At 42.9% G+C, this 12,601-nt stretch overlaps 1 protein-coding gene across 1 annotated transcript in view; it reads left to right on the top strand.

Annotated features, from left to right (window-relative positions):
- Window positions 1–12,601, top strand: part of MYOF (myoferlin) — a 177,307-nt gene that overhangs the window by 125,775 nt on the left and 38,931 nt on the right. The window contains exons 29-37 of the mRNA XM_055560619.1: window positions 1,028–1,173; window positions 3,572–3,745; window positions 4,765–4,873; window positions 6,197–6,274; window positions 8,717–8,898; window positions 8,992–9,150; window positions 9,276–9,374; window positions 10,315–10,476; window positions 12,411–12,576. Coding sequence (XP_055416594.1) covers window positions 1,028–1,173; window positions 3,572–3,745; window positions 4,765–4,873; window positions 6,197–6,274; window positions 8,717–8,898; window positions 8,992–9,150; window positions 9,276–9,374; window positions 10,315–10,476; window positions 12,411–12,576 — 1,275 coding nt within the window. The remainder of the gene's footprint in view (window positions 1–1,027; window positions 1,174–3,571; window positions 3,746–4,764; window positions 4,874–6,196; window positions 6,275–8,716; window positions 8,899–8,991; window positions 9,151–9,275; window positions 9,375–10,314; window positions 10,477–12,410; window positions 12,577–12,601) is intronic.

Genomic DNA, 12,601 nt, shown 5'->3' with positions numbered 1-12,601 from the left:
CATCCTATTCAGCAGTAAGGCAGATTATTGACATAGCCTCTGGTAATGATGCTTATCCTTTCCTGTGGCTAGAAATCTAACATTAAATGGAACTAAAACATTTAGAATTGTCCAAATAGAAACTTTGATTTTTAAATTTCTTCTGAAGAACTAGTACACAGAAAGAACTACCATTAATAAGGAAGATTTCAAATAGGTTATAAGTTTCTTGATCTGGGTGCACACACCAGCCCTTCTAATACTAGTTAACGTTGTTGGAGTGTAAACTGTGTGCTGATCATGGTCCTCGTGCTTTGCTTGCAGTATTTTGATTAATTCTTTTGAAAAAGGTATATTTTACCTTTATGCTGGGGACATTTGGCCCCCAGCAGATTTACCAACTTGTAAGACATTTTTTAAGTAAATAGTCCACACGAGGAGATGCTGGGATTTGAACCCAGTCTGTTACTACGCAGGCCATGCCCTCTATCACTGTTCCCAAATGCCTCTCATAGTGGGCTTTATTCTTGAGTGAGGGCATGCTCAGTCGTGTCTGACTCTTTGCGACCCCATGGACTATAGCCCACCAGGCTCCTCTGTCCTTGGGATTCTCCAGGCAAGAATTCTGGAGTGGGTTGTCATGCCGTCCTCCAGGGATCTTCCCAACCCAGGGGTCGAACCTGCGTCTCCTCTGTCTCCTTGCATTGGCAGGTGGGTTCTTTACTACTGAGCCACCTGGGAAGCCCCACTTTATTCTTACATACATTCAATTTCCATGAATGTTGGAAAGTATAAACATGGAGGTGAACCCCATGGCCACAAATGAAGTTTCTTGAGGAAGAATCCAGGGGAACAGGGCTTTATTCTGTTTGGCTGATTGCACAAGAGTGAAAGGAGCAATGGCATTCAGTCAGGACAGTGGAGAATGTTGGGAGGGGGACAGAGAGTGACTGTTTCCTGGAACTTTATTTAACTTTATTGCTGAACTTTATTTGGTAATCTGGCAAGTGCATCTCTTTTGGATAACCATTCGCCAACTCTATTCCAGGCTGGGAGTATGGAATTACCATTCCTCCTGATAATAAGCCCAAATCCTGGGTTGCAGCAGAAAAAATGTATCATACTCATAGACGCCGAAGGCTGGTCCGAAAACGCAAGAAAGATTTAACACAATCCACTTCGAGTACCGCAAGGGTAAGAGGAGCAGTGGGAGGGAGCAGGTGGCTCTTTCTTCTAGATCACTCAGAATCACAGTTAATCCAGCTGTTTCTACAGAAACCATTTACCTGAGACCCTGCTCAAGGGTTCTAAAAGTGTGCCCCGACCTCTGACCTACTACTGATTGAGGAACTCTGGGGGTAAGCCCAGCATTCTGTGTTTCAACAACTAAGTCTTCCAGGTGATTCTGAAGCAGGCTAAATAATGAGAACCACTCAAGAGGCACTGATAGAAGCAGAAATTATTTTGGTAGCATATTGTAGTAGTGGCAGTAGCTCAAGACTTTGAACAAGACATCTAAGGATTCAAATCCTGGCTTCGTCCCCTTTCTCATCTGCAAAATGGGTATAATATCATGCGTCTACTTAGGGTATTATAAGCTTAAATGGAATAATAATAAATTGAGTGGAACAGTAATACTAATAACAATAGTAAATGGTATGTTTTGTGTTCCTTCTATGATGGTAAGTACTGAATATATATCATCTCCAACCCACAAAATCTGCGTTTCATTCTCATTGTACAGACAGTCCTCACAGAGGTTAAATGGATTTGCTTCGGGCTACCCACGTAGCTCTGTTGGTAAAGAATCTGCCTTCAATGCAAGAGACCCGGGTTCGATTCCTGGGTCAGGAAAGATCCCGTGGAGAAGGAAATGACAACCCACTCTAGTATTCTTGCCTAGGAAATCCCATGGACAAAGGAGTGTGGCAGTCTATAGTCCATGGGTTCATAGGAGCCAGACACAACTTAGCAACTAAACCACCACCACATGTCTAGTAAGTGATAGAGTGAACTCAGGCTAAGCTCATTCTAAATAGGAATTCTTTCTAGTCCACAAAGTGCCTGGCTTACAGCAGATGTGATGAAGTGATTTTTTTATTAGCCAGTGAGCTTCTCAGTTCTTCTATGCTTCCAAAGATGGAACCATTCTCATCTTCTTATCATATCTTTTCTGCTAGCTTAGGACCTTGTTCCTAATTAATAATGGAGTAGAATGAATGAGCTGATGAATGAATATTTGTTTTGCAATCAGCCCTATCCTGATGGGGTGAAAAGTTTCTAGAGGCACTTTGACTCCGTTCTTCCACATGAGAGTGCCAAGGTGAGGTGGAAAGATCACTGAGCGACTAGTCAGAAGACCGGCAGCGTGGCGCGGTTCTACAAAGAGTATTGTCGAGAGACTTTGATCACGCTCCCCAGCCTGCCTCACTCCTGGCTTCATGAAATATTTCGATGCCACTAGTGATGCTGCTAGAGGGTTAATTACAAGATCTTCCTTGACCTGGATTTTCTGTTTATTCAAAGTTGAAAAAAATAGGCCCTACATTAATAACCTACGTGAAGCTCTTATTTCTGAAATCATAAATATTATTCAGTATTATTTTACATCTACTAAATCTAGTCATACTTTTAAGATACTTATGTAAAGTTTCTACCACTGAAATGTCAGCTACAGGAGGGCAAGGACCCTGTCTCTTTCTTCACTGCTTCCTCAGCTCTTAACCCAGTGCTGCACGGTAGGCACTTACATTTGCTGAATGAATTGAAGAAAACGTTGAAAACTGAGATAATTAAATAGAAATAGATTTTACGATAAAAGCTACCTTAGTCATTATAGTAGTTATTCTAGAAGTAGTATACCCTGATTTACTTATTAGCTATAGAAGTTTTTATCTTAAACACTTAAGCCCTGGGGAGGGTGGCATCATTTCTTCCCTCCATATGTAAAGTGGAGATAATAATGTTTTCCAAACTATATCACAATAGCAGTGTGCTTATGAGCTAGTGAAGTGAGCAAATAGAAAGCAATTTGCAAAAGAATCCATTTGATTTACCCCTGACCTCATGCCCCACCCCATCCCTGCTGCCAAGTCTAAATAAGGGGCTCCTCCTGATGCCATAGCCATCACCTTGGCAAAATCTCATTTCACTTCAGTTGCTGCTGTTCTCTCTGCATCCCCAGGGTCCATCACCTCTGCAACAGCAGAGAACCTGTCTGTTATTTTTTTAGTATTTTATTTATTTATTTGGCTGTGTCGATTCTTAGTTGAGTCATGTGGGATCTTTTGTTGTGGCACACAAGGGCACACAGGCTCGGTTGCTCTGCGGCATGTGGGATCCTAGTTCCCCAACCAGGGATCAAACCCACATCCTTTTTGCATTGCAAGGCAGATTCTTAACCACTGGACCACCAGGGAAGTCCTGAGACTGTCTATTTTGTTCTGTGTTGTACCCTGGCTTCTAGCATGGTGCTTTGGCCCAGAGTAGACTTTTGATACATATTTGTTGATTGATCAGGTAAACTGCTTTATCAATATAAGGAACATTGTTATGGTGATGATTATCGTTAAATGTTTTACCTCTGTTTTAGGCCATGGCAGAATTTGAAGACCAGGAGGGCTGGGAATACGCTTCTCTAATTGGCTGGAAATTTCACTGGAAACAGCGTAGTTCAGATACGTTTCGCCGCAGACGTTGGAGGAGAAAAATGGCTCCTTCAGAAACACATGGCGCAGCTGCCATCTTTAAACTTGAAGGGGCCCTTGTAAGTAATAAATAGCCAAAATTCAAATTATATTCACAGAGGGAAGACACATGCGTGTTGGATATAAGGCCACCGAATCCACTACTGTAAGATTGCACCTAATTTGGTAGAAAGCCACACATCATAGGTGTTCAGCAATGTAGAAAAAATAGACCATTGACACGTGGACGGTTCTAAGAAGCCCGTTTAATATTGGTTCACCTAACTGTTTCTTCAAGTGTATCTGTTCAAAAGCCTTTGCTGTGGGTGACATCTATTAACATTCCAAGCTTAGATTCTTTGGATCATACTTTGGAAACTACAACTGTTCAGCAAGCCAAGAAAGTTAAATATACAGGTGTGAGGGGAAGGAAAACAGAAGGTTGGCTCACAAAGTCAGAGAACGATTCACATGGAAGCACAATAGAAAGGCAGGGAGGAAAAAAGCAGAATGGCAGAAGGAATGAATTAAGAAAATGGTGGTGGTTGATTTAAATCAGTGAGGTGGTCAGGGACCATTTTTGGAAATTTGTGTTTGGACACAACCTATTTTTATATTTCTACACACTAACCTTTCTCTGTTCTTCCTCCACCACTTTTTCTTCCTCCCTTCCTCCTAATACTCTTATGTATCCTTTATGCTTTCCTCCCCCCACCTCCCAGAGCTTCCCTGGTGGCTCAGATGATAAAGAATCCACCTGTAATATGGAAGACCTGGGTTTGATCCCTCCAGTATTCTGGCCTGGAAAAGTCCATGGACTGTACAGTCCATGGGGTCCTAAAGAATCAGACTGAGTGACTTTCACTTTTCTTTCCCCCACCCCTCCACCCTCAAGGGGTAGGGGTTTGGTAAGCCTAGACTTGAGATAGAAAGGCTGGCTCTAGCTTCCCACTCTGTCACTATGCTGAGCGTCATTCATGTTTAAAAATGGAATGATTGGATTAAGAAAAACTCTTAAAACTGACCATTCCGTTTGCTTCTAATTCTTACCTCTTCATTTTTAGGCATTACTGATTGGTCTTCCTGCCTCTTATTTTAGGGCGCAGACACGACTGAGGATGGAGAGGAAAAGAGCGTAGAAAAGCAGAAGCACAGCGCCACCACTGTATTTGGAGCAAACACTCCCATTGTTTCCTGTACTTTTGACAGTAAGTTTTAAACGTGTATCTGTGAATTTCACTTCTGTGACTGTTATCTCAGGATAACTATGAATCACCAAATGTGATTTTTAAAGAATCCTTTTATGTAAATGTGACTTGCATTTTCATCATATCATGAATGTGATTTTTAAAAATGCAGTTTTAATAACTATATTTGGGGTACAGGATGGTCAGATATTTAATCTTAACATAACCTGTCTGATATTTACTCATTCTATCAAGAGCCCTCCAAAGATTATTTTAATTACTGAAAAAGTTCAGAAAGTTAAGGTTGGTTTTAGTGATACCCTTCAGGAATTTTGGAATGAAGCAGACCTACTGTATAATAATAATAGCAAATACTTATATTAGTCTTAGCATGTGCCAGGTACTGTGCATATATTATCTCATTTAATTTTTATAACAACCCTAGAAGGGAGGTACCATTATGGTTCCCAGTTTCACAGGAAGAAATCAAGTACAGAAAGATTAAATCATTTGACCAAGATTTTGTAGCTTGTAGGCACTAGAGATAAAATTTGAACTGAAGTAGCCTGGTTCCTAGCATTTGCATAGTGAATCACAATACTCTGAAAATTGTTAGTTGCTCAGTCCGATCTGACTCTTTGGAATCCCATGGACTGTAGCCACCCAGGTTCCTCTGTCCATGGAATTCTCCAGGTGAGAATACTGGAGTGGGTAGCCCTTCCCTTCTCCAGGGAATCTTCCTGACCCAGGGATTGAACCTGGGTCTCCTTTATTGCAAGCAGATTCTTTACTGTCTGAGCCACCAGAGAAGCCCAGGATTTGTGTAGTGAATCACAGTACTCTACCGCTTCTCAAATTATGTGTTTGCAGGGGCAGGGTGGGGTAGCAGTGTGGTGGGGAGGGTCGTTTATGTATTAAAATAATAATGAGAAGAAGTATAAAGTCTTTGAAATAACAATCACTTAACAGATAACTGTTTCCTAGATCTGGTGCTGAAATGGTATAGAAAGCCCTATTTCAGTAACTCCTAGAGACCCAGTGTCGTTTTAAAGGTCGGCAATGACAAGCAGTACCCTAAATCCAGAAAGTTTATACCAGAAGTATGCTCTCCTGACGGATACACTTGCAATGAACTTCCTGTAGCATTTTTACAGTGCTTCATTTTGCAGGAAACACTTGGAAGACACATCGTCACCATTGTATACCTTCTGTACATACAATATAAATTGTGGGGAAATGGATTTGGGTAACCCATTTATCTGAAACATATGTTGTGTCCAATAGAAAAATAGGAGTTTACAGTGTTCTGTTTCTTACAAGTAACCTGCATCCTGTTCTTTTTAGGAGTCTACGTTTACCACCTGCGCTGCTATATCTATCAAGCCAGAAACCTCATGGCTCTAGACAAGGATAGCTTTTCAGGTAAAGGAAAAAAAAAAACTCCATCTCACATGTTATTACACAGCAGCATAGCTTGATTCTACTTTTCGTCTAGTGGATGCTTTGAGTTATTTTGCACAACAACAAAAAGCTTTTCCTTATTGAGAGTAAGTAGTTTGATATGCATGAAGTCAAGGGCTCAGTCATTAGACAATGGCTGAGTCTGTCGAGCACAGTTGCTGAGTGACGAAGAAGATATGTGGTCTTTTAATACTAATAATCATTAAGGGATTAAGTGATGAAAATCACCAAGAAGAAAAGTAGTTTCTGCTCTCTTGTTTATACTTATACTCTTTTTACCCCAGAACTTTTGGGTTGATTGGCAAGTCAGCACATTTATGTAAATATAAATATTTTTTGTAACTCTCTAAGTTGACAAAATGATTACCACCAGTTCACCCATTTCCCTACTTTGGAGTCTATCTTGACCTTCTCTGCTGCCTGCTCCTCAAATTTCCAGCACCAACAAACCATGAGACTTCATCACCCCTCACACTGACAACCCTAGTTTTGCTGCCTTTGGACTGGTTCTCAGAGGAAGGTTCTGGGCGCCTGCTGCTTGGGAATTTGTGTGCTGTTGCTGGTATAACCAGTTCCTGGTCTCCCTGGGCTAGTGTTGTTGTTGAGTTGCTCAGTCGTGTCCCACATTTTGTGACCTCATGGACAGCAGCACACCCGGCTTCCCTCTCCTTCACTGTATTCCGGAGTTTGCTCAAACTCACATGCATTGTGCTGATGATGCCACCCAACTGTCTCATCCTGTGTCACCCCTTCTCCTCCTGCCCTCAGTTTTTCCCAGCATCAGGGTCTTTTCCAGTGAGTCGGCTCTTCACATCAGACGGCTTCACCTTCAACATCAGTCCTTCCAATGAATATTCAGGGTTAATTTCCTTTAGGATTGGCTGCTTTGATTTCCTTGCTGTCCAAGGGACTCTTAAGAGTCTTCTCCAGCACCACAATTAGAAAGCATCAATTCTTCACTGCTCAGCCTTCTTTTATGGTCCAACTCTGATATCTGTACATGACTACTTGAAAAACCATAGTTTTGACTATAGGGACTTTTGTAGGCAAAGGGATGTCTCTGCTTTTTAATACTCTGTCTAGGTTTTTCATAGCTTTTCTTCCAAGGAGCAAGCATCTTTTAATTTCCCTGAGCTATAGGAGGAGCATTCCACTGCAGGCCAGCAGAGCGTCCCTTATGGAACCAGCTCTAGGACCAGTTGCCTGACACTCTGGCATGCTCACATCAGTTGTGAGGTGTGTTCCGAGCACTAATATTAACCAACATTTGTGAATGGTTTCCTTTTCTGACAAATTAAGGCAGATAGATTTAAGGTTATCTCTAATGCTGCTCCAGAATGGTTTTTGAAGACATTTTTGAATATTCACCACCAGGGGGCACCCAATCATTGCAAGTCAAAGTTAATTTCTTGACTAAAGCACATGCCTTGCAGTTTGATACAGAAGATATACCATCAGCGTAAAAGCAAGGAATCCCATTCATGAGATGCTGCAATGCTAAAAGCCAGGCATCCTGTCAACTTGTGCAGAAGCTTCAAGTTAGACAGCAGGGTATTGCTCACAGAGGTCAGCTCCCAAGCAGTTGTAAAAAGGTTTAGTGAAATTATTAAGCATGGAGAAGTGGGTTACTTTTTTTTTCTTAGCTGTTTTCAGCAGTACTGAGGTATAGTTGACAAAGTTTAAAGTGAACAACGTGATGATTTGACATATGTACACCTTGTGAAAAGATTCCCAGAATTGAGTGAACATATTCATCGTCTCTCAAATTTACATTTTGTGAGTTGGTGCAAACACTTAAGTTGTACTTTCTTAGCAGATTTCAGTTATACGAAAAGTACTAACTGTAGTCATCATGTTATCCACTGGATCCTCAGACCTTATTCATCTTGCAGGTGAAGTTTATACTCTTTAATTCACGTCATTTTCCCTGCCCCCAGCCACCGCAGGGACCACCATTTTCCTCTCTGTTTCTCTGAGTTAAGGTTTTTTTGTTTGTTTCACATATAAATGATACCCTGTAGTTTTTGTCTTTCTGTGTCTGGCTTATTTCACTTAAGCCCTCCAGGTTCATGCATGGTGTCACAAATGGCAAAATTTCCTTATTTTTTAAGGCTGAATTATATTTTATTGTATGTATGTATCTACCTATATAGATGGATATTTTTTCTTCATTCATTTATAGTTTGCCTTTCATTTTGTTGGTGATTCACCTTGCTGCACTGAAACCTTTTTAGTTTGAGGTAGTTCCATTTGTTTATTTTTGCTTCTGTTGCCTTAGTTGTGTCAGATTAAAAAACCATGGCCAAGTCAATGTCAAGGAGCCTACCCCTATGTTTTCTTCCAGGAGTCTTATGGCTTCAGACCTCAGCCATGGCCCACTGTTACTCTCTTTTTCTGTTTTAGATCCATATGCTCATGTCTCCTTCCTTCATCGAAGTAAAACCACCGAGATCATCCACTCAACTCTGAATCCGACATGGGACCAAACAATTATATTCGATGAAATTGAAATTTATGGGGAACCCCAAACCATCCTACAGAACCCACCCAAGGTTATCATCGAACTTTTTGACAATGACCAAGTGGTAGGTAATTTAGCATTTCTAAGATGATTTAGGGAATGATGGAGCTCTATACGGTTGTTTGTCAGAGAATTTCGGGATTGCTTGTTTCTCTAGGGCAAAGATGAATTTTTAGGACGAAGCATGTGCTCTCCTCTGGTGAAACTAGACTCAGAAATGGACATCACTCCCAAACTTCTCTGGTACCCAGTGATGAATGGAGACAAAACCTGTGGGGATGTCCTTGTAACTGCAGAGTTGATCCTGAGGCACAAGGTACTTACTGAGTTCTCACTCATACATTTTTTTCAGAGTAGCCAATTAAAACACTTGTTAACAACTCCAGGCACTGTTTACTTGAACCAAAGGGAGGCATTGACTTTTGCGTGTTTGTTTCACAGGATGGCTCCAACCTTCCCATTCTTCCCTCGCAAAGGGCACCAAATCTGTACATGGTCCCCCAGGGCATCAGGCCTGTGGTTCAGCTCACTGCTATTGAGGTATGCTGCTTGCCCTGTTTCATTGGTCAGATCAAATGGATGTGGCCACCCAACTGGAATCTTTTGTATAGGAATGGAACCTTGCTGTGTCTTTTCTTGCTATCTCCAACTTCCTTTAGAATTTGTCCACAAAACAGAAATATTCATGGAAAATAGAATACTCATCAAAGCAATAAAAACAAATCAATCCCAATATTGCTGAGGGAATTTAGAATTCCCATTTACTGGGAGCCAGTGGATTTTTAAGTTTCCCGGGTCAACTGGAGAACTGGGAGAGAGGAGATGGACTCAGAGCAGCATGTCTGTGTGTGCTGAGAAAAGGGGACCTGAGGGGGGAGGTGGAGGGGAGGGGTGGGAAGAATGGGAAATGGTGACGTGCCGGGCAGTCTGAGCAGATACAGGCGGAGGGAACTCGATGGACGGCATCCTGCCTACTAGTGAGGGCTCCCTGTTTGTCTAGTCAACAAGCTGTTACCTGGAGGTTTCCATCCTCGGGCTGTCTTGCTAATAATGACTGAGACAGATGACTTTAAACTACAGCTCTTATTTTCAAATAAATGCCTGCAGGTCAGACTCTGTATTAAGAGTTTTACACTTGATCCTCAGAATAACCCTATGATGGGGAATACTCTCAGATCCTTTTGTAGCTGAGCCAGAGAGGTTACTAACTTGCCAGAGTTAGAGCTGTGGCGCAGCCAGGATTTGATCCCTGCGTTCTTATCTGTTCTGCTCTTTATCCGCTCAGATAAGGGAAGAAAATGGGCAAAAACACTTTCTCTGTCTGACCTCCAGGCTTTCTAGGATAACATTCTCAGAGATTTGAGGCAAATCGGTACAAGTCCATCTTAAAGAATTTACCAGTTATTAAGAAAGAATGTTTCCTTTTGAATATTTTTAATATGCTGGGTTTTCTTCCCTTCTCTTTATATTGTTCTCTTAGATTCTAGCTTGGGGCTTAAGAAATATGAAGAATTACCAGATGGCTTCTGTCACCTCCCCCAGTCTCATTGTGGAGTGTGGAGGGGAAAGGGTCGAGTCAGTGGTGATCAAAAACCTGAAGAAGACACCCAACTTCCCAAGTTCTGTTCTCTTCATGAGAGTGGTACTGTATCAAGACTCCATAATAGTCCATGTGTGTTGAATTGCTGACTTGTACTTGAAAAATGAATATATACAAATCCATACATTATATATTAATATATTTCCAAAGTCCGACAACAAATAGAAAAACCCTGCCTTAGTCTGCTTGTCAGTGGCTAGCCTCCCTTAGCTTCTCACACTGTAGTGGTAGTTCCTTAAAGCTTCAAAGAGCCCCAGTGACACAGAAGTATCTATGAGCAATCCTAAGGTATTTCTCCAGGAAACTTCCATCTAGTCAGCTCTCTATGACAAGCTCTTAGTCCTGCAGGAACAGAATATTAACCCCCAGCCATGCCCCTGTAGGTGTGTGAACCAGAATCCCCCATAGTGACTGGCTGGCTGGGAAAAGGAGCTGCAGAGTAATGGGGTGACGGGGCTCATCCTAGGAGCCTGTGACTGCCCCGCCTCCAGGCGCCCCTAGGGATGGTGCCCACTTTTGCTCCATCGATGTTCCCCTCTGGTTATTAGAAGTTTGGTGGCCTCAGATCTGGTTCACAGTCCTCCACTGCAGACCCCATAATACTCTGGAGCAAGAAGAGGCTACTCCATCTTTAAAGCAGTTAAATCCTTAACTTTTTAAAATGGAAAAACCTTTCTTTTTATACTCTACTATGAAAAGAGATACAAAGGCATTTCCTCAGTTTTGATGGGGTGGAAGTTCCAGAATCTTCCCATTCCTTTTCCCACCCCGTCATTTTTCTGACCTTGGGGCCTCCAACACACGGCTCTTGAACTCTAGGGTCATGTGGCTTAACTCCTCCTCTTACGGATAAGGAAACCAAGGCTTGGAGGGAAAAATGCCCTCTGCAAGTTCCATAACCGGTGCCAGGTGCCGCCTGCTGTGCTCAGAGACTCTGTCAGAAACTACAGCAGCAGCTACGTAGAGCCCAGTGCTGGCTGCGTTCACACTCCCTGCATCAGTCTTCAAGCTTGCAGGGCAGGCATTTTCATCCCTCTCAAGTGTGCTTTGGAGAAAACTGAAAGGTTAAGTGATTTACACAAAGAGACACAGCTAGCAAGTGGGTGGCCAGAGTTCAGACTTAAGGTCCCTCCAGCTTCAAAGCCCATGCTTTCCCCTTGGGATGCTACCCGTGAGCACCCCCTGGAGGCTCCAAGCCAGAATCCCAGAGTGATCCCGGGGCCACTCTGCCCATCCTTGTCCTCTCGCCAGCTCCCTCCCCTGACTCCCAAGCTCTAGTCTGGGATCTAGCCTTGGTCAGCAGAAGTGAGGAAAGCCTCTCAGTTGACCCCAACTTCTATTCCTGGGCAAGGACAGAGGTGGAAATAATCTGAACCACACACCAGGCAGACCTGAGACCAGCCCATGATTCCTCAATCAGACAGTGTCACCAAGGTCACCAGATTGTACCTAGAGGAACCAGGAGACAATGAGAAAAGAGCGTCCTATTTTGGCATTGAACTTCCAGGGCTGAAAGACTCCCAAGCTACAGTTATTTCCTGTGAAGGTTCAGTTTTATCTCAATCATTTCTAGATTTTAACTAATTCTAACAAAGTGCTGACTTCACACCCTGTTAACAGAGCAGAGCCAGGGACTAAGGTACACTTTTAGTCCCTTCACGTTCATTAGTTCAGCAACCCTACTGTTATTGAGATCCCTGAGACACAGAAAGGTTCCCTAAGATCATGCCATGCAGATGTCAGTGGCAGAGCGGGGATGTGACCCCAGGCATCTGGTTCAGAGCTCAGGCCCTTCGTCTCTAGGCTGCTAGCTTGGCGTGTATGTTACTGAACTCACTGTGGGGCCCTGAGCCTATGCCAAATGGGCAGAGAGAGCCTGAGATGGTCCCTTTGGGGGAGTTAATTGGCAAAGCTGCCCTTGTCAGGACTTGTAGAGAGAAGTGACACCTACCTCTGTGACCCACCTCCCTCCCCAGTTCTTGCCCAAGGAGGAACTGTACATGCCTCCACTGGTGATCAAGGTCATCGACCACCGGCAGTTCGGGCGCAAGCCCGTCGTGGGCCAGTGCACCATTGATCGCCTGGACCGCTTTCGCTGTGACCCTTATGCAGGAAAGGAGGACATCGTGCCACAGCTAAAAGGTAAATGCAAGAGACAACTGAGAAA

Source organism: Bubalus kerabau, chromosome 22 (assembly GCF_029407905.1).
Source record: "Bubalus kerabau isolate K-KA32 ecotype Philippines breed swamp buffalo chromosome 22, PCC_UOA_SB_1v2, whole genome shotgun sequence".
NCBI classification, from domain to species: domain Eukaryota; kingdom Metazoa; phylum Chordata; class Mammalia; order Artiodactyla; family Bovidae; genus Bubalus; species Bubalus kerabau.
The sequence above is the reverse complement of the archived record's forward strand: the minus strand, read 5'-3'. Positions and strand labels throughout refer to the sequence as shown.